This window comes from Vicugna pacos, chromosome 4 (assembly GCF_048564905.1).
Source record: "Vicugna pacos chromosome 4, VicPac4, whole genome shotgun sequence".
NCBI lineage: Eukaryota > Metazoa > Chordata > Mammalia > Artiodactyla > Camelidae > Vicugna > Vicugna pacos.
Window position 1 is genome coordinate 67,378,259 of NC_132990.1, and position 25,256 is coordinate 67,403,514.

Below are 25,256 nucleotides of genomic sequence, written 5' to 3' on the forward strand. Positions count from 1 at the left end.
AGTTGAACCCTGGCCTTCAACTTCCCTGTAGCTTTTTCCTGTCCCTTCATGTTGCTTCTTTTTCTCCAAACTGCCCACAATTTAGAGAAGTTTATGTAAAGTAATAATCTATCACATTTGTATGTGAGAGGGCTCCCTCAACATCCCTCAAAAGCAGGGATTCTCTCTGGCATGTGGAGGGCGAGGAACTGAAGCAAAGGAACCTGACAGAGCAGTGCAGGTGGCAGCCAGCAGAGCGGGGCCAGGGTGCACCTCAGGTCACAGCTGTGTGCCTACGCGCAGTCAGGGCTTACAGTGCCTGTACTGAAGCATCTTCCTAGGGTCCCATCCTAAGTTCATTCCCCATCTTTCACTTCTCTTTGACCCTCAGCTAATGTTTTTTACCCCCATGAGTCAGGTACTCAGTAGAAAAAGGTTCCAAGTCTTCCTGGTGGTAAGGGTGAGTATTGCTGAGACAATGTGGGAGGCGGCGGTAGGAGTGGCGTGGTGGCCACAGAGAGGATGGGGCCCAGGCATTCCTCCTCACTTTTCGGGAGACCTAGACGAGGGAACAGAGCTAATTCCTCTTGGTACCCAACAGCTGATAACTCACTAGGGGAATGATAAGCAGATTTTGAAAAGGCAGCTTTAAATTGTAGATCAGACACATTAATTATAACTTTAATATAACAAATGTTACTAAAAGCAGCAATTCAAAACCATAAATCTTTTTGAAGGTGCACAGGGTTATGATAAGGTCAGTTGGCAGTAATGCAGCTGTTACCAGGTATGAATGAAATGCTGGAGTGTGGAGTCGGGGGGACCTTGCCAGGCCGTATGGTGATCTCCAGAGGGGAAGACACCCTCTCCCTCCCTCCCCCTCTTGAAGCCCAGAGCCTCTGGAGCTTGAGCAGAGGAGGCGCAGAAGCTCCGACAGGCTTTGCCCATCCTGTGCTTTCTCAGCCTGGAAAGCTGCTGAGAAAGCACGGGAGGCCTGGGAGGTTGTTAGCTCTCTGGAGCAGGCAGGAAGCCACCAGCTGGACCCCAGGTCTCACCCCCCAGCCGGACTGGGCGCTGCCTTCTCAGCTCCCCTTCCACCTGGCCCCAGCCTGGGGTCTTCAGTGGCAGCAGCTGTGGGGCTGAGAAGGGAGAGAACTGGGCCCAACCAGCTGGTCTCTGCCTAGACTGCTGGGAAGCAGAGGGAAGTCGTGGGCTGTGTGCAGGAGGTGAGGTCCCAGTTGAAAGGCACTGTTGGAGCTGAGGTTGGAGGCAAGGGGCATCTGAACTATCGCAGGGACCCTTGAATGCTCACAGATGGGGAGGGAGGTGAGCCTATTAACAGGAAAACCAGCTCCAGGCCTGCTGCCCCCCACCCCCGCCACTGTCCATCCACCTTCGCCTTACAGCTGGCAGCCTCCAAAACCCAGCCAAGCTGAAGGCCATAGCAGCAGTTGGCAAGGCTGGTCCCCATCTGGTGCACCCCTGCCCCAGTCAAGGCACTTATTTTCCAATCAAGTGAGTCAGTTTCTAATACCTCTGGAAGCAGCAAAAATGAGTCGTCTCCTCCCCCTCCCATTTTTGGTCTCCCTCCAGATGGATCTGAGTTTCAAATGTCGATTTTAAGAACTGTGTTTATACTCCCACTGACCAAAGGCTTCCCTTTGAGGGGGCTGAATGACTCAAGCCCTTTAAAAATCCCAGCCTGCCCCCAAAATGATTGTCAGTTTCAGGCAGGGCAGGGGCTAAGAGGGTATGAGTCCCCTACATTTCCCTCTGGGGTCAGAGCTGCTTCGTAGGCAGGAGCCGGACTTTCACATTTAGTTGCAGCATGTGGCCCCCGGAAGAGGGCCAGGGAAAGCCAAGGGCAGGAGCCAGGCTGGCAGGGGGTGGAGGGGTAGGGGTTGCGGAACGTGTGGCTGTGTGTGTGGTGTGTGTACGCCTGCTGAGCTGGAACAGGACACGGCTTCCTTTCCTCCCCTCACTTCCTCTCCCCGTCCCTTCGGTCTGCAAGGCCAGGTCCAGCTCCATGGTAACAGAGAGACGGTGTGGCCAGGGAAGGGAAGACTTCTGGGTTCTCAGAAGCTGACACTGCAGCCTTCATTCTTGGCCTTAATCATTGGGCTCTGGTGCTGGTGCCTTCTGAAGCAGGGACCCGGCCTCTTTACTCCTCGGATCCTGAGAGCCCAGGGTCCCTGCCACACAGGCTTTCTCAGAGGCCTTCTTCCACCCTCACCACCTCTTCCCCAAGCCAGGAGGAGTGGCAGGAAGTTGAGAGAGATGGTCCTCAAGGCATCCTCGTGCCCACCTTCACCCAGCCTTTCTCCAAGGTTTATGTTCTCATTATGTGGTTCCTGGGATGGATCAGGTGTGCAAACTGGGTGTATAAAATACACACCCAATATAAAACTGGGATGAGAGAGAGAAACACTGGACACACTGGGGACAAAGACAGACTCGGGCCTCAGGAACAGGCCACAGAGCCAGCAGGACACTAATTCAGAGGAATAGGTCAACAGTTTGAGGGTGTGTGTAGACACGGAGCCATAGCCAGCGGGACCTCAGAGATACAGGCAGAGGGGTGGTGAGCCCGAGGAGGCCCGCGCGCAGGCCGGGCCCAGCCGAGAGGCACAGGCCCGGGCCTGGTGGGCAGGCGGGGCTTTGGCCGGGCACTTGCAGCTCTGTCTTGCTTCCCTCCCCCACCCCAGCCTGGAGAGACCTGGGGAGCCTGTGGCGTCCACTGTCTCTCCTTTGGTTTCCAGGGCTCCTGGCATCCCCCGGGAGCTGGTCAGTAAGGAGTGGTCCCTTCCCACTCCACCAGGTACTGAACCTTGCCCTCAGGTGTGACCCTCCGAGCCAACACCTGGTACTTCTCCCCACAGGCTAACCGCCCAGCTGCACCAAAATAGTTGGTGATGGATGACTTGAGGTGGGACAAGGACGAGTCATCCTCACTGATGCTCTCAAATGTGTGGCTATCGATGCCCTCATCTGGCCGCTCAGCACCCAAGGCCCCCTCTGCACTGCTGTCCGAGGGGCAGCGTCCACCCAGCTCGGCCGCCCGCCGCTTTGCCCGCAGTGGCATGTACGCTTTGGCCGCCAGCTTCCTCTTGCGGCTGCCCACTGTCCGTCTGTATCGGAAGGGGAAGAGGAGAAAGATGGGAATGAGATGGGATAAGCCACACAAGTACCTCTCCCTGAGCACTCCTGGGCACCAGGCCCTGGGCGCAGATTGTCTCCCTGGATCCTCACAATAGCCCCAAGGAGGCTCCTGAGGAGAAAACACCAGCTGGGGAGTGGCAGAGCCAGGATTCAAACCTAGGTGTGTCCAGCCCCAAAACCACGTTCTTTGTGTTTAGGAGCTCAGCACTGCACAAGTCCAGGGGCACCGTTGTGCAGCCACGCAGTGCAGAGGCCCTGCTTACACTGCCTTACCGTTCACCTGGACTCGCCTGTAGCCAAGTGAGTCAGGAGTAGGGATGGGGTTTGTAGCAGGTGAGTCAGATTAGGGTAAGGACAGACACCTGGATTGGAGACAGACGTATGTGCCCCAACACACAGGAAAAGAAAGAGGCAGAGGGGGTAGAGAAACACACAGAAGGGGAGGTACACATTCAGAGATGCCTAGAAACAGAAACCAAGACCTGAAGTGCTCCTGAGAACCCAAGAAATGACATAAGTGAAAATACAGAGGCAAAAGCAGAGAAAGCCACCTCAAGGTGTCTGGAGACAAGACACCCTTCAAGGGACATTATACTTTTAATTCGACTTTGGCATGTGCCTCAAACATCCTAAAATACAGTAAAAGGTGCCTCAGTTGAGAACCTGTCCGTGTGCTCTGCAGTCCCACCCTCCCTAGGCCACTGAGGACAGCACCTGCTGAGCAGGCTCAACCCTAGCTGGGTCCCCAGGGGTTTCTGTCCCCTCTCTGGACCCTCACTCTGCAGAATGCCATTTTCCCTCTATCAGGCTTCCACACCACTGGCTCTTTTCCTTAAAGACCCAGGAGACAGACACCAGATTCAGACAGCCAAGAATCAGGGTTAGGGAATCTGCAGTCAGAGGCACAGACATTGCAAAATCACAGAAAGCAGAGGCCAAGAACCCCAGAATGAAAGAACCCCAGATCCGAAATTGCCCAGCAAGAAGTGTCATGTAACCTGCAGCAGGCAAAGAGGAGTGGCCTGAATGCCCATATTCAGCCCCTGTCTGACCCCACGACTCAGAATCAGAGGGTCCCAGACCCAGATTCACACGATTACAGAAGGCCACGTCCCGGAGCCTCACATGCCCAGAATGAGACACACATCGCAGATGTGGGCTGGGGGCAGGGGGCAGGGGGGTGACGGAACTTGAGGCCAGCATGCTGGGAAGCTGACCTGGAGTCGTAGGAGAGGCTGGTGGAAGCGGAGCCAGAGGTGCTGGCGGCGTCGGTGGAGTCGACGTCTGAGAAGAAGGTCTGGCCAGAGCTGGCACTGAGGGAGGAGAGGGTGAAGCTGCTGTTGGCTCTTCCCAGTCGTCTCCTGGCCCCTCTGACACGCATCCAGCCAAGGCCACCTCCCCACTGCTGAGCTCCCTACCACCACAGCTGCAGTGGCCGCCCCCTCCCCAAGGAACACGAATGTGGGGTGACCAGAGCGATTTAGGTATGGGGCCTGGGGCAGAGAGAAGCTGGGGCGGGGTGGAGAGGGCCGGCGGGGGCAGGCCTCTAGCACTGCTCCGCAGAGCTGTCGCTGGGCGGGAGCCCCGCAGGCTTTCGGCCAGCGGCATTAGGCTGCAAGGCCTGCTGCAGAAAGACCCTTCCGGCAGCCTTCTGCAGTGTGCACCCTTTAACGGCAGTGACCCCCAGGGAGCATCCACTCCCTCCAGAGGCTCTCTGCTCTGTCCCTTCAGGAGCTGGGGGAATGGCAGGCTCCCTGCCTGACTCACTCTCACTCTCCAGAGCCAACCTCTCCACTGGGTCCCTCATCGTTACCTTTTTAAACTCTGGATTTCATCCAGCGTGAAGTCAAATATGCTGGCCAGGTGGTGGTTGGTACTCCAGGCGGAGGTAAAGTCACTCTGTGGACACAGGAAGGGGTGAGGGTTCAGCCAGAGAGCATCACCTCCACCTCCCACAGCACCCTCCTCCCTGCTGAGGGCCCACTGGGCCAGCTGGGCTTCTGGGGGTCGGACTTGTCACTTCCTCCTTTTTTCCCCAGTCCTGACCAGGGAGCCAAGTCACTCCGGTTCAGTCCTGACTCTCTACCAGACTGTGTGACAGCCCCATCTCTGGGCCTCAGTGACCTTAGCTACAAAAAGTAAACAATACCCCTTCCGCGCCTCCCCTCACAGAGGCGTCGGGAAGCATGACAGAATAGAATGGCAGTTGTAAAGGTGCCTTACACGTGGCCCAGGGGAGCTACCGCCCCTGGCAGGGCTTCAGTGAGGATGCAGGGCTACTGAAGGGGGAAAGAGGGTGCTCTGGAGCCCTGGTTCTGGGCTGGGCTCTGCCAGTGCCTGAGGTGTGGCCTCAGGAGAGTCGCTGCCCTCCCTGGCCCTCAGTTTCCCCACCTGGACGGGGTGGGGGCAAGGATACTACCTGCCTTTGCCCAGCCCCTCCTTGGGTTCCTGGAAGACTTGGGGAGATAAAGGATGGGTCCTGCAGCGCCTGGCCCTTCCTTGTTTGGCTGTAATAGGAACTGGCTTCTTTCAGGGACATGGGAGAATCCCCTGGGCCTGGGGGATTCAGTTTTCTGCACAGGAGTCCCTAATGTGTGCTGACCCTGCGTGCCAAAGTGGAGAGTAAGAAAACCAGAAACTAACACTGGGGATAGCATCTTCCAGCAAAAACTTTGATCTTTTTCTTCTATAAACTCTCCTTTTCTGCTGCTGGAATTCGTGAGGCAACAAACTGTGGAGACAGAAGAGGGAGAGGGTGGCCCAGTCAGAGCCTGAAGGCCCAGAGGGTGGCCCGGAGGGAGAAGGGGCTGGGGCAGGTGTGGGGTCACAGTGTGGGGGTGGGGACAGGCCCTCCTTCACAAGGAGCCAGGGGAGGAAGGGGAGTCCTCTGGGGCGGCAGGTGTGGGAGGGAGGGGCGGGTGCGGTGGCTGGCAAGACAGAAGGAGCCTCTTCAGGCTCAGGCCTCCGGAAGCTCCGCCCCGCCCCCCTCGCCCAGGACGAGGGGGCTGAGCTCAGCCAGGAGCGCTAGGGACCCTTCCACACTCTGACTTCCCCTTCGCCTCTCTGCCTAAGCCCTGCGCCAGCAAGACTGGGTTCCACGATCTGGCTTTCCCTCCAAGCAAGGCCATACGGGGCTGCTGTGGACGGATCAGGTCCCGACTCAGCCATGGAAAGGGTGCCCCCGGCCGGGACTCACTGGATGGAGGCCCTCCCCGCTCGCTGCGACGTCGCGGCACAGCCCGCCGGTGGGGACCGGAGCGGGGAGCAGAGAACCCGAGGGCGGCTGCGGCCCCACCCCGGGGCCCCAGGCACTGACCCAGGCTTGCTCTTTCCTCTCTTACGCAGCTCAGAGGGGGCGCTGTTCTCCGTGGGCACCAGGCCCTTGTCCGGCAGCAGCTTCCCGGGTGGGTTGGGCGGGACGCGGATGCGCAGGCGGAAGATGCACTTCTTCTTCTTGATCTCCTTGCCACAGAGGAACCTGGGGGTGGGCAGGGAGAGGGGAAAGCTCTGGAGCCTGTCCGTCCATCCTCCTGGGGAGGAGAGTCAAGTGTTAAAACCTCCCTCTCTGCCTCCCTGGACCCGGAGCTAAAATCCAGAGAGGGGCATGGAGACACTTGATTCCTCAAAGCCTCCAGGTGTTGGCCGAGAATATGGCCGGGGACTTCTCCCTGTCCTTCCTCCTGTGCGTGGCTCCTGCTGCACCCCTCTTTTCTTCTCGGCCTCAACCAGCTGCAAGGCTGCCGCCTACAGGAAGGCCTCATCTAGCTCCCGGTGGAACCCTATGGTCGAAACACTGGATCCCACACCATTCTGTTCTCTGCTCTCCCCAGGGAGACTGAAAGCACCTCCTGGCACTTCCCTCCTCATTTCCACACTGGCTGAGCTGCCTGAGGCTGCAGAGGTGACTAAGCCACAGTCCTACCCTTAGGAGACTGTCCGCAGAGAGGGCAGGAGACCCCACGTATTCAGGTGCAGGGCTGTGGGCCCAGACCATGAGAAGATGGAGGAGTGGATAATTCTGTCTAGTGCTATCTGGAGAGGTTTCACAGAAGCAGGGATCATGTCCTAGTCACTATGTTCTCAGCACCTACATGGGGCTGACAAAGAGCAGCAGTTCAATTAGCAGCTGTTGATGGAACAAATGAATGAAAGGGACTGAAGAGCATTCGAGGTGAAGAGAAGAGTGAGCAAAAGCACAGAGTGGGAAAGCCAAGGATTCAGAATGGCTGACACCCATTTATATAAAGGACAGTGGCAGAGGGTGTGGGCAGGGTCTGATCATTAGAGGCCTTGAATGCCGTGCTAAGGAGCTTGGGCATTCCCTGTGGTGGTAGCAAGGCACGTGTCAGCCCTGTGTTCTGAGAAGAACTCAACAGTCTGGATGGGATGACATGGGCTGGGGACAGTTAGGAGGCGGCAACCCACCCAACATGATGAATCGATGTTTCAGTGCCTGGCCCAAAACCACACATGGCCAGAGCTGAGGAGGGGGGGAGGAGCTCAGAGATCAGGGTTGCAGCCCCCTTTGGAGCTGAGCCCAGTACCACAATGTGTCAGGCTGCTGGAGTGGTCAGGGGAGGTGTCCCAAAGGAGGAGGGAGACCCAGGTGGGAGCACGGCCTGAGCAAAGGCTACGAGGTAGGAAGACACTGAAATCCCACCTGTCGAGGGTCCCCACAGCACTCCCTTCCCTGCACGCACCGGCTTTTGTAACTGTTCAGAGCGTTGAGGAGATGTGGTCCTCGGTCCGTCACAGGGGTGCTGGTGAGCTAAGGAGGAGCAGGCCAGCAGGACAGTCAGACCCGGGCATGAGGAGCCTCAGCCCCTGTCCCCTCCCTCCCCTCAATCTCCTGATGCTCCGAGTCCTCCAGGTGAGGACCACTGACTTGTTTCATGATCTCAGACAAGTCTTTTCATCTGAGTTCACGTCCCCAGCTGTAAATGAGAGTAACTCTTGTCCTAAATGTATCAAGAGCTTTAAAAGGCGTCCTTGCCCCTGACCCAGTAATGCTACTGCATGGGACCTATCATACAGACATGATACGACACATGAACAAAGCTTTATGTACAAAAATGTTCACTGCAGCGTTGTTGCCAATGATGGACAAATATGAAAAATGGGAAAGAAACTATATGCCCAACAGAAAGGAAACAAGTACGTAAACTATGGTAGAAACCAATGCAGTCATGAAAAATGCTGATGAAAACTCATCATAATATGCAAAAGTATTCATGATATAATGTAAACTGAAAAAAATGATTTAAAATGGTATATATCATGAGTCTGTTTCTGTTTTGTATATAGATTCACTTGTATTATTTTTTAGATTCCACGTATAAGTGACATCATATGATATTTGTCTTTGTCTGGCTTACTTTACTTAGTATGGTCATCTCTAGGTCCATCCGTGTTGCTGCAAATGATAATACTTCATTCTTTTTTATGGTTGAGTGATATTCCAGTGTGTGTGTGTGTGTGTGTGTGTGTGCGCACGCGCGCACATACACATCTTCTTAAACCAACTGTCTGTTGTTGGGCACCTGGGTTGTTTCTGTGTCTTGGCTATTGTAAACAGTAAACATTTGTTTACAGCTATTGTAAGCTGTAAACACGGGGGAGCATGCAGCTTTTCTAATTAGAGTTTTCATCTTTTCAGGATATATGCCCAGGAGTGGGATTGCTGGATCATATGGAAATTCTACGTTTAGATGTTTAAGGAACCTTCCTATTGTATTCCATAGTGGCTGCATCAATTTACATTCCCACAAACTTATGGTTACCAAAGGAGAAATGGAGGAGGGCTGGATAAATTAGGAGCATGGAATTAACAGATACAAGCTATTATACATGTAATAATAAGTAAGCAACAAGGATTTACTGTAATAGCACAGGAAACGATATTCAGTATGTTGTAATAACCTATAATAAAAAATAATGCAAAAATATATAACTGAATCACTTTGCTGTACACTTGAAATTAACACAATATTGTAAATCAACTATACTGCAATAAAAAAAAATTGTGAATACCGTATAACCTGTAAAGCTGGGTAAAAAGAAAACCAGACAGGAGAGGATGGAAGGATAAGCACCGTGTGCTTTAGCAGCAGTTCATGAGTCATGTGACACAGGGTAAGGATGGTTTTATTTTAAGCGCACTTCCTTATACTTTTTGACACTTTGAAAATTTTCTACCAGGGACATGTATAATTTTTTTTATAAATCAGAAAAAAAACTGATTTAAAGAATACCAGCTCTACCTATCTTTTTAGTGCTTTATAACATATATAAATACACATATGTACATTGTATATATAATATGATAATTTATAGAAGGCATATGTTATATACAAACATTGTAAATGAAGATGTTATTATATGAAAAGCTTTTGCAAAGCATAAAGATTACTTTAAAAAAAAACTCCCTGTTTCACTAAAGGATTTGGGGCAGTCAGCAGAGAAGATGCTGAAAGTGGTGGAGAGGATTCTGAGGGTGTCATTAGAAAAAAGGGGGCATGGCTCCACTGTGGAAGTGGTTGGAGAGGCCCTGGCTCAGCTTCAAAGCGGTGCTGACCACCCGCAAGTTGCTCTCCACCTCTGACATCCTGAAAGTCTCTCTGGTTTGTTACTTCACTCCACAGGTTCCCCCCCAGCTCCCAGACCCCCGCTGACCACTTCTGCTACTCAGAGTATGACCAGCAGGGGGCAGGCCCATTTCATGTTCCATCCTAGCCAGGTAATCTGGAGTGGGTCACGCATCACTGTAGAGAGGCCTGTTCCAGCCAGACTCAACCCCAGTGGGGCGGGGTGCGGGGTGGGGGTTCCCTTCAGCTGAGTCGGTAAGGCTCTAACCCACCTACTGCCAAAACCTGGGTTAGGCAGCCCCCTGCAGGGCACAGGCTCAGATGCCTGGACCCAGGACGCAGGAGCTCAAAGGCTCTGGGTCTTTGGCCCCACTTGCAACCCTCACAGACAGGCAGTGTTCCTAAAGAGCTGTGCTCAGAGACCCAGATCCCTGGACCTCGGTGACCCTGCTGTGGAACCAATTCTTGCCACACTGACGTCCCATGGCCCTGCTTACCTTGCCAAGCTGCAGGAGCTCCCAGTGGTGGTTGACAAAGGCCAGAATCTCCTCAAAGTCAAAGTACTTCTTCTTGCTCTGCACCCCCAGGTTGTAGAGGGCCAGGTGAACCACATCAACCCTGGGCAAGGGGGCAAGGAGGTGGGGCCGGGGTGAGGCAGCAGCCTGTCCAGCCAGGGCTGGAGCATCCTGGGTCCAGGCTGAAGGGCAGGGGCAAGGCTGGGACCTGGTGGCTGGAAATGGAATTATTCCCAGGGTTGGGTGAGGGGAGAAGCTGGGAGGGGACAGGAGTGGGCCTGGGCTAAGTCCCACCCTCTCACCATCGCAGGGGCAGCCTCTCGATGTACTCTGGGCCCTGGTTACACACGGAGCAGAAGAACAGGTAGAACCTGCAGGTGGGTGGAAAGAGGGCCTGTGGTGGGAGGGGCTCTGACACCCCACCCGTGGCCAGTCCCCTCGCCCTCTCTCCCCCTCACTCCCCACTTTCTCATAGTCAGCATTGTCCTCATTCCCTTTGGGGAGGGAATGAAGATGGGGCGGAATAGGGACCAAGAACTATTCCTCTACCCCTTCTAACCTCCGCCTCAAACCCTTTCCCAAATATCACTGCCCTGGAGTGTGGCTGAGTTCAGAGTGGGCTGAACTAGGCTATGCTGCAGGGGTCAGCCTCTTCCCCTTGTCCTCAGAGACACACACACATACACACACACAATCACAAATGACATGAGACACCGACCAAGACACACACAGCATCTGATCTGACACACATAAGCCTCCCATTAGCTTAGCCCCATTGGTTAGAAGCCAGACCAAGGCATTCGTCTCCCCTGTGGCTCCTCCAACAACCCTGAGCAGGGGTAGGGCAGGCCCTGTGTCCTCCTCCTCCCCCAGACACTTGAAGAGACTGGGGCTTAGAGAAGGCAGGACTTTGTCTAAGGCCCCCCACTTGTCACAGGCCACTGGGGATGTGGCTCAGCAAGTTCCTTTACTGAGAAGTCTTCTTTTACCCTAAGCTGCCGCCAGGCCAGGCAGGTGATCTTAAGGGGTTGCTGTGGCTGCAGTTCCCCGTCCCCCAACCTTCCCCCCAAGGCTGAGCCGGACCACATTAGCACCTACCGGTCTCCGAACATCATGGGCTCATTGAGACACTGGGTGCAGGCCTCGTGGAACCACTGCCTGCACCGGTAACACTGCAGCATCCGCAGGTACCATCTGGAGAGCCAGAGGAGCCAGGGTCAGCCAGGCCCACACTCCCAGCCAGGAATCAGCCTTGGCAACCTTTCCCAACACTAATTCGCCTTCCGCCGGGGGAAAGGGAAGAGACCTCACAGTTACGGAGCACTAGGCTGTGCCCTGGGAGGTCCTGGCAGAAAGGGGTGCACGGTATCACTTGATCTCACCCTCTGGTCAAAGATGGCCAGTGTCCCCATTTTACAGGTGAGTCAGAGGTAAACAGCTTGTTCACGGTCACTCAGGAAGCAAATATTGGATGGTGACTCAAATCCTGGCCTCCCTAACTTCAAAGTCCACGGTCTTCCTGCCACATTGGAGTCCCCATTTCTGGACTGTGCCTATACACTGTTTCAAAAACACCACTGACGGGGAAAGGTTTGCCCGGGAGACTTCATGGGAGAATAAAGGCCCCTATAAGTCCCTCACCTGGTATTGTATCTACCCTATCATGGCCATTCAACAACTACTCACTAAATACAAATGAACACCAAAAGGAGATTTTCTTAATTAACTAACAGTCAATGCTTTGTTCACACATAGTCAGATGTGGTCCATGAACCAGCTGCATCAGAATCACCTGGGGTCAAGGTTAAAACAGGAGACTCCTTGGCCCCCTCCATGCCTACTCAATCTTCAGGGGAGCCCCTGGCAGATGCATTTTTAACAGCCACCCGGGGAACGCTGCCCAGTAAGCACTGAGAACCACCGCCTCAATGCTGCAATATCTCTATAAGCATTTCTCCCTTAGGCCTCCCAACACCCAGGGAAGACGAAGGGGCCAAGGTTATCAATCCTACTTAAGAAATGAAGTACTTCGAGTGATTTGCCCAAATCACCCAGTTACGCTATAAGCACAGCCTCCAGATCCCTGTGCTTGTCAGCCGACCTTGGGGCTGAGATTTAAGACTTCAGGACGTCCTGTAGGCTGGGTTTCCTCAGGGCAGAGATTCCATCTCTCACTTCTGTGGTTCCTCCCAAAATGTTCGTCAGCCCAAGAAAGAAGGCTTAATTGCCCGTGGCTACGTGGAGGCCCAGGCCGCAAGGAGAAATCAGATTCCTGTCCCATAGTCAGGGCAGGTACTTCCCCCAACCTCTGCTTGCACACCTCCAGGGCAAAGAACCTTCCTCTCTCACCTCCAGCCTGTTCCACTGGCTCTGACCATGGAAAGGTTTATCTCAACTTCCAGCACCAACTGCAACAGCTTACATTCATTAAGCGCTTACCAAGTGCCAGGCACTGTGTGAGCCTTTATGTGAATGACCTAATTCACACTCCACTCACAACCACCATGTCACGGGAAAACTGCGAAAAGAACTGGGGCTCAGGGGCTGCACAGCTGTAAGGGGCCGGGAGGATTTTGATATTCTAGGCCAAGCTCTTAACCCCTCTTCTTTTCCACGGCGCCCCAAGAAAACACCTCCACATCCCCGCCCCACCCCACCTGCGGAGAGCGCTAGCCTCATCCTCTGGAGCCCGCAGGGCACTCAGGCCTCATTCCTGCCGCCTGAAAGAGGATGCGGGCTCTTCCCTGGAGTTGGGCGGGGTGGTCCCCTAGAGCCAGCCCCGCCCCGAGCGCCGGCTGCGCCCCGGTCTGCCCCGCCCCGCGCCCCGCCCCTCCGAGAGGCCCCGCCCCCGCGGCCTTACTCTCCAGGCCCGCCGCAGTAGCAGTAGCATTGCTGCTGGTTGGTACGGTGAGGCGAGTCCCACTCGAGCTCCTCGGGCTGGTAGGACAGCACCATCTTCACGGCCTGCAGCGTCCTGGCGATGGCGCCCTTCTTCAGCGCGCCGCCTTTCTGCAGGGAGATGAGGGCCCGAGTCACCTGTGGGGGGTCCTGTTTGGGCCACACGTGAATCCCTCTCAAGGCTATCAAGGTTAATGCCGACCAGGTGGACACGCAGATGTTCCAATATAGTCAGAAACACAAGGAGCCTTTTCTCATCAATCCCAGATCCATCTTCTCTCTATCCCCAAGGATCTGCATTTTCAACAGTATTAATAGTAATAAGCACAACAACAAAGGTGACAATAATAACCAATATATATTGAGCGCTTACATGGATTTTTCTCTTTTAACAGTAAAGCACCACTTGTTGGGGGCGTCCTACTCCTGACACCAAACCTGCGTCCATTTAAGTTGGGGAAACAGGCTCAGGGAGGCTAAGGAACCTGGCCAAGGACATACAGCTGGTAAATGGCAGTGGCTCTGTCTGTGTCCAGAGCCCTGGCTCCGTGACCAGGAGTCAGGCATGAGCCCAGGGAGTCTCTGGGCTTCCAGATTGGAGGAGGGGGGAGAGGCAGGGTGGGAAGAATGGAGGGCTCACCCGCACAGCCAGCGCGAAGATGCAGCGTCGGCAGAACCAGGGTGTGAGCAGGGGCCGATCGGCACTGCCTGCTATGGGGATGTGGCACTGCTGGTGGTAACCTACGGCGAAGGAGTGGTGGTGAGTGCCCACACAGAGGCGATGGCCTGAGGCCAGTCAGCCCAAAGGTGGCGGGGGAGGGCTGCAGCAGGTCCTAGGAACTGTGTGCCTGCCAGCTGCCAGGGGACTAGCTGGCGATGTCACCAAGGCAGCCAAGTTGGTGCCCAGGCAGGCCACTAAAAACCAACACTGGCCCAGTGGGGGAAGTACCAAAAGTCTGGCGTCAGCCTCCATGCCCCATCTCTCCCACCCATCCTCTCCACCCACGGGGGCTCTGAAGTGCATAGCCTGTCTCACTTTCCAGAAGCCCCAGCCCTCCCCAAGGGTCGCCTCCAGGGTCCCTCATTCCCAGAGACTGGCCTCCTGTCTAGAGCTCCGAAAGAAACAGGAAGCCAGCTAAGGCCCCAAGGGTCTGAGGCAGTGCGGGTCACAAGACAGTGAGGGATGGGGACCCACAGGGCCGGGCCTTCCCAGTGCCCTGCTCATCACACTCACCCAGGCCACACTTCCCGCAGATGAGGATCTCATTCAGGGGTCCTGATGTCTTCCCCAGGCAGATGTTGCACTTGGGCTCCTCCCCGGGAACACCAGCTGAAAGAGGTCCTCAAGGGTCAGGTCTGGCTCACAGGAATTTGAAGTTTTAATCACATTCCAGGTGCTGAGCCTCTACTGAGGGCTGGGCCCCATAGGCCAACTCACCGAAATCTCCCCAACCACTCCGAGGTGCCTATTACTACTACCCCATTCTAAAGATGGGTAAATTGAGGCCCGGAGAGGTTAAACCCCTTGCTCAGCTAGTAAGTAGGAGGTGGGATTCAGCTGTTTGACATCAAGTCATTCATTCTTTTGACCACACCATACTGCCTCTCCTGTCTAATTTAATTTGATTTAAACAGGTTTTTATGTTAAATAATTGAAAGACTTTTTTAAAATTATGGTTTAATAGTGGACAGTTTAACGAACCTCCGTGTTCTTATTAGCAATTATAAACTCCTGGCCAATCTTGTTTCAACTATATTCCCACCCACTTCACCCTACTGTATTATTTTGAATCAAGTCCTTGATTCAAATCATTTTCCATAAATATTTCAGTATGTATCTCTGAAAGATTAGAACTCTTAAAAAAATAACTACTCTTCTATTGCACCTAAAAATTAAAATTAATTTCCTAATATCATCAACAAATTCAGTTAGTGTTCACAGTTCCAATTGTCTCAAATAAAAACGTCATAACGATTTTAAGTTTGTCCAATTGCTTTTAATTTACAGGTTCCCTCTCCATCTTTTTTTTTCTTTGCATTTTGTTGTTGAAGAAGAAATATGTGTGTATTTTTGAAGGATTTGAGTGAATAAAGTAAATATATTTTGATGTGTGTTTCTGACTCATTTCCTGTAGCAGACTGAAAGTTTTGTAAGGGCAGAAATGGTATCTGTTCATCTCTGTGTCCTCAGGCCTCACATGGGGCTAGGCATGTAACACGTTTTCAGATGTGTTTGCTGAATAAATGGTCTCTTGCCTCTTATTCCTGAATATGTACCCCCCTGGGAAAGTGGTGCCCACCGTGGGTCTCAGTAAGTCCTCACTGGCTTAATGAAATGATGGATCAGTAACTACAGTGTCCTCAGCCTTATGCTCTCCCCTTGGGGGACCTCAAAGGGCTGTCGTGATCCGGCTGGGGAGCCACGCAGTTCCCCAGGTGAGCAATGCAGCACCTCCTTGGTGCCTGGCACACAGCAGGCTTTCCACACATGGTTTGCAGACATGAACTGTCCTTCCTCACCAGCTGGCTCCTTCTGCTTTCGATAAGAAGGGAGCCCAGGAGAGGAGACCCTCATTGCTTCGGATTTTTAAATAATACATTTAGAGTGAGAGGGGGTTGGAGGAGCATTAGTCTGCATTAGCCACAACATCTTGGAGAAAAAGGCAGTTTGGAAGCTGCTAACTGGCTGCGTTCTGTGGCCTTTGCTTGTCAGGCTCCTGAAATCATCTCGTACAATAACAAAGTCTTTAGAAAATGCCTGCCTGTAACTCAATAGCACTGGGCTAAACGTTTCACATGGATTATCTCATTTAACCACCTGGGAGGCCAGTACTTTCACTATCTCCTTTTTTCAGATGAAGAAACAGGTTCAGAGAAGTTCTCTCACTTGCCCAAAGACATGCAGCTAGCAAGTGGCAGAGGTAGAATATCTTGGTCCAAGGAATATCTGACCCTAAAACCTGCCTCTTCCACCATGTCTGTTCTGTTAGTGCATAAATGCCAAAAAGGTCTCTCCTCTCATGGTAACTCTGATCGGTAGTGGCTGCTTGGAGCTCCACGTTGAAAATATATGAATGTTATGATTGATTAGTGATGTCTGTCATGTACACGGGAAGGAAGAATGGTAGCAAGAATGCCCCCAATTTGCCATCTCTGTAAGACAGTGTCAGCTTTCTCAGGGCAGGGATGGTACCCAACCCAGCTCCCTTTCAACCTTGAGAATTGGCTCAGTTCCATCTAGGCATGTCCATCTTCATCCCGCCTGGTCCATACCTGCTTTTTTGGTCTTTCCCCCATGGAGAAAGCTGCCTCCCTAGGTGCTGATAGGAGACACTGTGCTTACATATACAGGTGACAGTTCTGATTGCCTGGGTCCCTCCCTGTTCATACCCCCAAAATGACCCAGAGCTTTGGACAGCAAGGAAGCAAACACGGGCCTGGGACCCATCCCTGCTCTCCCTGTACCTCCACGAGCCACCTTCTCCATCTTCCTGCCTCCATAATGAGATATGTGTACTCAAGGGGATGACAGGTGTCACAAGTGTGTTTCCATGTAAATGTACAACTGCTAATCCCATCAGCATCTCAGGTGGTTCTGGGGCTCCAAGAACAAGGCCGGAGGCCAGAAATAAGAGACAGAAGGAGAAAAGGGAAAAATGGAGGTAGAGGAAGAGAGAGGACCAGGAGGTAGGGCAGGGATGCCTGAAATCATAGGAATACTCACCATGCTGTATGTCCTTCCACAGGACCCAATATTTGGAATTATCTTCAAAAGTCACGAGGCAACTCTGCTTAGAACTGCTGACCTGGGGCACAGAGAGGGAGGAGCAGTGTGAGATGGTGGCTGGGGAAAAGCCACTGGAACAAGATCTTCCTCTCCCATTTTCATCCCCACAGGGCGGAGGGATTAGACCCCTTCCTGGTGCTCCAGAAAGCAGAGCTAGGCTAGAAGGGGAGGAGGATGGCAGTTCTGGAGGTAGTGTGTGCCCACGCACTGGTGGTGCACAGTCAGGGATCGGGGGACGACAGCTCGGTGAGAATGCCGAGGACAGAGGAGGCCAGGTGATCGTCTGTGATCCTCTCCAACCTGCTTTCGTTTTGATTTGTACGCTCACAGAGCACTTTTCTAAGTGGCTGGCTGATGTTGGCCCTAAGGATGGCACCTCATTTGCAGGCTCCACCTCCTTCCACTTTCAGCTTTGGAGCGTGAAGCACAATTTCCCAGCCATCTCCCATCCTCCATCACTGGTCTGAGGATGAGCAGACAGATGCTGAGTCTGGGAACTGGGGCCAGGGAGGAAAGGTTTACCCTCTTGATCTTCCCGAGATAATACAGTCCATCTGTCCACCGGCACAGCACATACTGGCCCTCCGTCAGCTTGGACATCAGGTCTTTGAAGTTGTTCTTGGCTTTTGCCAGGGCCCCCTTGTTGGGGAGGTGGCTGTTGGCACCATAGGAGTCCCGAGTCCCTGGGTCCAGACCTCGACTCTCCATCAGCTTCTACTGACACTGGAAGAGAAAGAGAACAGGGTTTTTACTCCTTGCTTCAGGGGGAGGGGAAGGAAGGAAACTCCATTTAGGTAACCTGTGCTATGTGTCAGATGCTTTTATCATCTCACTGGATCCCCATGACAACCCTACAAGGGAGACATGATTATTCCCATTTTACAGGTCAGGAAACTGAGGCCTGGCAAGGGGAGGTGGCTAGGGGGTCAGAGGCAGACCCATGATCCATGATCAGGTGAGCCAATTCTAAGACCTGCGTTCTTCCCACCCAGACCACACTGCCTTTTACAAAGAACAGATCTTTCAACCAACCACAGAGCAAACTCTCCCTGCCCAGGGGGGCCTGAACCACACCCCCTGGCTTCAGAGCCAGAGGTTTTATCCCTTAAGCAAACACACTCCATGTTCCCTCAGTGGAAGGTCTTCTCCAGGGGAGCGGCAGGAAGTTTTCAGACCCCCGACCTCTCCCTGAGAGCTGGCCAGAGAAAACTCACCTAGAAGGAGACCTGGGTGGCTTGTGAACTGGCATAGACTTGGCCATCTGTGTTTTTCGTAATCTCCTTTTCTGTTCTCAATTATGGGATGATTTAATGGAAACCAATTCTGGGACATTTAAACTCACTTAGGCTTTTACTCAGATGCAAACTGGCTCCAAGCAGTGAAGTCACGGCCATGCCAACCTCTCCACATCTGTCTCTCACCATCCTACGACACGTGCTGCTCCACATTGATTTCTCTCTTCCTGCTAATGCGACCACTATGGTCCCCAGAACCCCCAAGCATCTTAAGACTTCTCCAACAAATGAGTTGCCAAAATTGGCTAATTTTGAACACAGTGACTTCTGGCATCCGACTCCGCTTTTTCATCTGAGTCCTCATCTCACCAGGACCGTTCATTCATTTGGTGACTGTTTCCTGAGCCTTGTGCTCCCCTATGCTGGGCACCTGGGATGGGGAATGGGACCACCAGCACCCAGTGCTAAACAGGCCACTCCCTGCTTTCCTGCCTCCCCATCAGACTCTTCCACAGGGCAATCAAGTCCCATCTTCTTACTCTTCCATCCAAAAACCTTCTTTGGCTCCCCAATGCCTTCAGTGGCATTCAAGGCCCTCCCCAAGGCCCCCTCTTCCCCTCTGGGCTCACCTGGCACCATGCCCCTCAACACACACTCTCCATTAAGCCAAACACAGCCTCTCTCTGTTCTCTGCACCCACTACTCTGGTCCCCTCCTTCTCTGTCGAGGCACTGGGCACCTGGTGTTATGATTACCTGTAGACGGGGAGAGAGTCCTGCGTGTTTTTCCGTGTGAGTGAGCGTATACTCCTGTGAGACTGATGTCTACAGCCTTGTGGCAGTGCGTATATGAATTGGAATACATGTGTGTGCATGTCAGGGGCCTTGAGGCAGGCAGGGCATTGCTGGGGTCTTCACTCTCCAGATGGTGGCGCGGCCACATCCCCCCCTCTCTCCACCCCTCTCATCCTCTCTTTTCTCCAGGCCAGAGCGCACAGGCACTGGGCAGGGTGTGCAGACCAAATCTCTGCCGTCTTCCTGGCACCTGGCTCCCGGACGCGCTGCAAGGTCCCTGCCCGCCGGGCCTGGGGCCCGGGCCGCGGCAGGTTCACAAACTGACACTTCCTCCCCCGCCGTGCCGTTGGGAGCAGGCCCGGTCGCCGCGCCCCCCCTGGCCGGGCGGGGGGCCCCCGGGTGGCGGCCCCCCCAACCCGCGCCTCCATCCTCCCGGAGCGGGCCCCCGCGGGCTGTGATTGGCTGATTCAAACCCATCTGCAAAGAAATGCCTGTTTGCGGGTTCCCGTCGGCGTCCAGTTCAAATCCGCGGCACCCGGAGCGCGGGGCCGGGCGGGGGCAGGAAGCGAGGATGATTCATGCGCCGGGGCCTCTCCCAGGGCGGCCGTTGGCTTTTTAAAAACGGTGTTCGGGAAGAGAAAAATGCTTGCAGAAGTACCCCCTTCGGGTTCAAAAGCTCCTCTCTTCAGTCGCTCCGATGCCAAGCCTCCCCCATCCCAATCCAGCCGCAGCCTGACTTCGGACGTGAGCAAAATTCCAAAGACCCCCGTCCGTCTCCAGCCCCCTCCCCTAGGCCCTGAAGAGGAAAAGTAAAGATTTGGGGCCAGGGAACAGCGACCTGTCACACACGCCCCCCAAAGGCTCGGGGACCCGGGCGGGGCTCCCGCCGCCCCGCGGACACGGTTCACTCCGCCTCCATCCCCCAGGCGTGTGGCTCCCCGGACTCCAACCCCCCCGGAGGCGTCTGACCCGCCAAAGTTCAGGGAAATTTCCAAAAGAGGGATGGATGATTGCAGGGAGAGTCGAACGTAGCGGGGAGTCCCCCGGCCCCGGCCCGCCGCCTGCGGCGCTGAACTTACCGCGAGGCTGCGTGTCCGCCGGTCCCACTTGGAGTCTGGCCACCAGGCGCATTGGCGGCGGAGGCGGCTGCGCTCGGCCCGCGGCTGCCCGGCCGAGTGTCCGCCCGTGGGGCCGGGGTCGGGGTCTCGGCGGGGGCGGGGCGGGGCGGGGGCGCCGCGGGGAGGAGGGGGGGCGGAGGAGGAGGGAGGGGCCGGGGCGCTCAGGAAGGGGCCCCCCGGGCGCGGGGCGCCATCTTTTTCGCGTTTTCCCGCGAATTATTGACGTCCCGCTTATGTAATTAGCGGGGGCCGCGCCGGCCTCGCCATTGGAGCCCGCGGCCGCGGGGCCCCGCAGCGCCGCCCGCCCGCCCGCCGGCCCGCGCCCGCCCCCGGGCGGCCCCCGCGCCGCGCCCCGGCCCCCGCCCCCGCCCCCGCGGGCGCGCATCCTCCGCCGCCACCGCGCGCCCGGCGCAGACACGCGGAGCCCGCGCCCCGGCACGGCCACCCCGCGGAGGCGCAGGCACGGCGCGGGCACACGCGGAGGCGGCACCCCGCGCGCGCGGCACTCAGAGCTTGCACACACTTGTCGAGGAAACACAACCCTGGGCACAAGGCACAGACGTCAGCTGGCGCAGACACACAGCGGGGAGGTGCAGACACACACAGCCTCACTGCGTACACACAGACCCAGGACAACCCAAACACGATTTGCACAACAGAAACACATCGCCCTGCACTTGCAGCGTAGACAATCCGCACAGAGACACAGCACACGCAGAATATAGAAACAGATCCATAGCGCACACAGGACAAACACAAGTTCACAATACATGGTATACACGGCACAACGCACCATAAAGACAAATACAGAACACACACGTAAGGCAGGCAAACACGCATAGAGCCACAAAACAGTAACAAAACACACAAGAGAAACAAAATAACAAATTGCACACAAACACAATGCACAGAAACAACACAAAGACACAATTGCAAATACCACACCCACAAACAGCATTTAAATGAGTGGCACCCGGTGAAAGACAGCATGGAGTCATAGGAATAGCAGATTGAGGCAAGGGGTCTGGCTCCACTCATATCCAGTTTTTGCCCTTGGGAGGATGGGCAGAGGTGTCCCCATCGAAACTCACTCTTTGGCGGGTGGGGTGGAGAACACGTGCCAACCCCCACTCCTTACCCCTCAGCCCTCCTCTCACCGGCTCCCATCACAGCGGACAGAACCTCCTGGGAGACATCATGGGTGTGGCCAGGGGACAGCACTCCCCCACCCCCAGCCTTCCCTGGTCCCTATTCACTGTCAAGTTGCCCACCCTCTGCCCCCTGCCTCTGGGCCTTGGGGTGTGATCTTTTGAGCTGGCAGATCCTACCTCTGGGTCTCATAGGCCAACTCCACTGATTACTAGCCATGGGACCCTGAGCATATCACTTCAAGTCTTAAAACTCAATTTCCTCATTTAAATACTGTCGTTGGGAAGGTTAGAGTTAATATGCAAAGTCCCCAGCAGCCAGTGGGTGTGCAGTAAGTGATTACTGTACTTTGTCAAGAAATTATATACTCCTTGAGTGCCCCCCTGGGTGGGGCTAGAACTGGGAGCTGTGGAGCCCACAGTCTCATGGGGGAGTCAGATGTTGGTACAAGCATTGACAACACACATACATAAATATGATGGACCTTGGTAGGGCAGTGAACCAGATATGGAATTGGAGGAGTCCTGGCTTCAAGTCCAGCTCTGCCTCGGAGCCAGTGCGAGATGCTGGGTGAGCTAGTCCCCCTGGAGGCCACGTTTCCTGTCTGTTCAAAGGGGGTAATGGCACAGCCCCATCTCACAGGGCCATTGCAGAGAAGAGGATGAAATAGCATAGTGCAGGAGCAGGTGCTTTTGAAAATGAAAAAGTGGTAGGCAAAAATGAGGAGTCGTTAAAACACTACAAAACAAGAGATTATAAATGTCACTAGAAAGACAGTTTTACCTGTGGTTGTCTAGAGGCAAACTCTAACTTTGAATTGAGAAAAGGGGATAACTATCACAGAAAAGATGGCATTTAGAGGGAACGTGGAAATAGGAGGTGGGTGCTCCAGGCAGAGAGAATGGTGTGTGCAGGGGGCCTGGGACAGAACAAGTCATGTCTCCTGGGCTGGAGTTCAGGATGCGGAGGGAAGCAATGGAGGGTAAGGCTAGGAGAGAAGGTGGAGCTGAGTGTGCAGGGCTGGGCTCAGTTTTCAGCCCACAGGCAAACCAGGGCCACTGAGCAAGTTGTAAATTGTGCATGTTCTAGAGAGAGCCGTGGGTAGTCTAGAGCAGAGAAAGACCATGATCTGAGTTTGCTTTGGGATCTGGCAGAGGTAGGTTGAAAGTGTGGACAAACCAGAGAGAGACGAACAATCCAATTAAAAAAAAAAAAAGGATTAAGGATATCAACACGCAATTCACAAAAAAGGAAACCTAAGTGGCCAAAAATATGAAGAGGTGTTCGGCCTCACTGATCAAGTGAGACATGCAAATGAAAAGAGCTGTGAGACACCATTCACATCCTCCAGACGGGCGAGGAGTAAGAAGTCTATCAGTGTGGGGAGAGGGGAGGGGCACTGAGGATGCAGCCCCGTTGGGACCCTCGCAGGTGCATGACGGAGATGTACATTGGTACCGCTACTCTGGAGAAAATTATGGCAACATCTAATAAAGCTGAAGATGCTCGTATCTACAATTCAGTGACCTCTCTGCATTCACTCAGTATATAATTGTGAAAAACTAGGAACTGATTAATTGTCTATCAACAAGAGTCCAGATAGAGAAATTGTAATCTATATGTGCAATGGAATAATATACTGGGAGCGAAAATAAACTAAGCCTCAACACAGACACAATCTAGAAAAAAAACCAAGTGGTAGAATAGTGTGATATAAAAAGTTTGTTTTTTTTTAAATTTAGAAGTAGGGCAACATATGTATTTTTAGGGATACAGTCAGATAATGAAAGTATAAAACATGCCTAGGAAATCAAAGGCACCAAATTTAGAAGAGTAGTTACCTCTGGGAAGGGAGGGAAGGGGTGAGATCAGAAAGTGGTACACAGAAGATTTAATTATATCTATAATGTATTATTTCTTAGGAAAAGAATACCTGAAGCATAGGTCGCAAGGTGTCAAAGTTTGACAAAGCTGGGGGGCTCGTGCATAGCTGTTCTCACTGCTCCTTCCACTTCTCAAGTCTACAGCTTGTTCTCTGTGCTCTGTATGTTTGAAATATTTGGTAATTTTAAAGATGAGGCAGGGAGGCAGGGAGATTGCAGCAAAGGAAGTTTGATCACAGCTAACCTGTCACGTGTGCAGGGCCATCATGGCCCAGCGTCCTACCGTGTCTGTGACCTGTGACTTGCCATGACTCGGTGAACCAGGCATGGCAAGTGTCAGGCCCATCCCCAGGGGAGAGAACAGAGGCTTGGAGAAGTGGAGTGACTTCCCCAAGGTCACTCACAGTAGGGAAGAGCCCCCTTTCTCTCAGCTGTGCCTCAGGGGAGACCAGCAAAGGCCAAAGAATGTCGGGAGAGAGTCTCCCCGCTTGCACGAATCCCTCCCCGGTCTGCCCTCTATTTTTTCTTTCAATTTTGGACACCTCGGGAAATATAGAAAAGCACAAGGAAGAAAATAAAAAGTCACTTGTGATTTTCATTGTCTTTAAAGTCAGCTTTATTGAGGTATATATAATTCATATACAATAAATTCACCTATTTTAAACATGCAGCACTATCTTCATTCTACAGGACTTAATTGTTTTGGAAATATCTGTTTGCCTGCTAGACCAGTTAGCATATATGAAAGTGCTCTATAAAGAACAAAAGGCTTTTTTTGAATAATTACGCTTGTAATAAAAGTTTTGGAAATAATTCAGATAAAGGTGCTCTCATCCTTGAAAGTAGCTGACCAGATGGGCGGACCTGTGTTTTGTTGCCTGAATTTGGGGGGGGGAGTTTATAACGGCCTCAGCGTGGAGGTGCTGAGAGCCTTCAAATTATAGTAAAAAGGATGATTGTTAACACCATTTAAAAACAGAAAAGAAAAAAAAAAAAAGAACAGTTGACAGGGTCAGACTGTGACCTGTTGAAGTGCCTGTGGCCTCAGTTAGCTGCCAAGCCATAAACACATTTACCTGTGGCTTCTGTGGGGAAACAAGAGAAGTCAAGTGTCTGTCCTCTCTGTGAGCCCCAGAGCGCCTTCCCTGGGACGCGGGGGAGATCCTGTTGGTCGTCCTCCAAGCTTGCTGTGGAACCAGGGATGGGTCTCTTCTCTGAACTGGGCTCCACATCTGTTAAAAATCAAGTAAAGCTTTATTCACACTTGCAACGTTCAGCAGCCGTTTAGGGGAGTACGCTGTGGGCCAGCACCCTGGGAATAGGGGTGGGAGCGGAGGGAGACGTACTGTAAAAATAAAAGTCCCAGCCTTTGGCATCAAGAAGCCCAGATCTGGAGATGGGGCTGGCGGACAGACACATCAACAGGTCATTGTGATTGTATGTTGAGAGATGCGATCAGGACCAGGAGCGGTCGGCTCTGGGCAAATACTGGCTGGTGATCTCTACCGGGTCTCTGACTACAAAATTATTTGATTTTCTGAACTTAATCTAAGCTTTGTTTCTCCTTCACTGGGTAACCTTGAATAAGTCACTTCTCCAGTCTGGGCTTCAGATTTACTCACTGGCCGAAGCACAACATTTAGAACAAATAAGTAGTTCTCAATCTTGCTCCACAGATGATCTTATATGATTTGACCCAACAAGCATTAAGTTTATTATCTGATAGTTATTTTGTCTTCTCTTTTTTCTGAATTAGATCCACATATTATATTCAATCAGAGCTTTTGATTGGTATGATACAAATAATGTGACTATAAAAGATAGAATTAGATAAATAGATAAGCAAATCAATAGACAAATAGAATTCTAGCCCAAAGCAAGAGCACTGGGTCTTTCGTTAATCTGTGCCATTGTATAGCAGATACTTCTGGGAAAGAGTAAAGGTGTCTTTCAAATTATCCCCACATTAAAATACAAAGGAGCCATTTTATTAGTGAATTCCGGTATTTAAGAGGCATCTTTTCTGGAATCAAGCAATCCATGTATCTATCAGCTTGGGGTGGCTGAGAGAGAGGAAACAGACAAGAACTGGTCCCCCGTTGGGCATTTCAGGAAGGAGACAAGCTATAAACGGCTCAAGAAATAATCAGAGGAG

The 25,256-nt window shown here is 53.0% G+C and overlaps 1 protein-coding gene across 7 annotated transcripts; it reads right to left on the reverse strand.

The window, feature by feature from the left end:
• Window positions 1-639: 639 nt before the first annotated feature.
• PHF19 (PHD finger protein 19) lies at window positions 640-20,407 on the reverse strand. 7 transcript variants are annotated; one of them, XM_072960025.1, is made up of 15 exons: window positions 20,031-20,407; window positions 17,445-17,645; window positions 16,860-16,941; window positions 14,370-14,465; window positions 13,776-13,876; window positions 13,098-13,246; window positions 11,336-11,431; window positions 10,540-10,608; window positions 10,220-10,340; window positions 7,839-7,906; window positions 6,455-6,616; window positions 5,782-5,869; window positions 4,952-5,037; window positions 4,356-4,451; window positions 640-3,107 (listed from the first exon to the last, which is right to left on the reverse strand). In XM_072960025.1, exons 2-15 carry the CDS (start codon window positions 17,628-17,630, stop codon window positions 2,765-2,767), a joined length of 1,743 nt encoding a protein of 580 aa, XP_072816126.1. In that variant the 5' UTR covers window positions 17,631-17,645; window positions 20,031-20,407; the 3' UTR covers window positions 640-2,764. The 7 variants fall into 7 exon arrangements, 5 of the variants coding, with proteins under 5 accessions (XP_072816126.1, XP_072816127.1, XP_072816128.1 ...); XM_072960026.1 differs by lacking the exon at window positions 20,031-20,407 and adding an exon at window positions 18,913-19,750; XM_072960027.1 differs by lacking the exon at window positions 20,031-20,407 and adding an exon at window positions 18,787-18,856.
• Window positions 20,408-25,256: the final 4,849 nt, after the last annotated feature.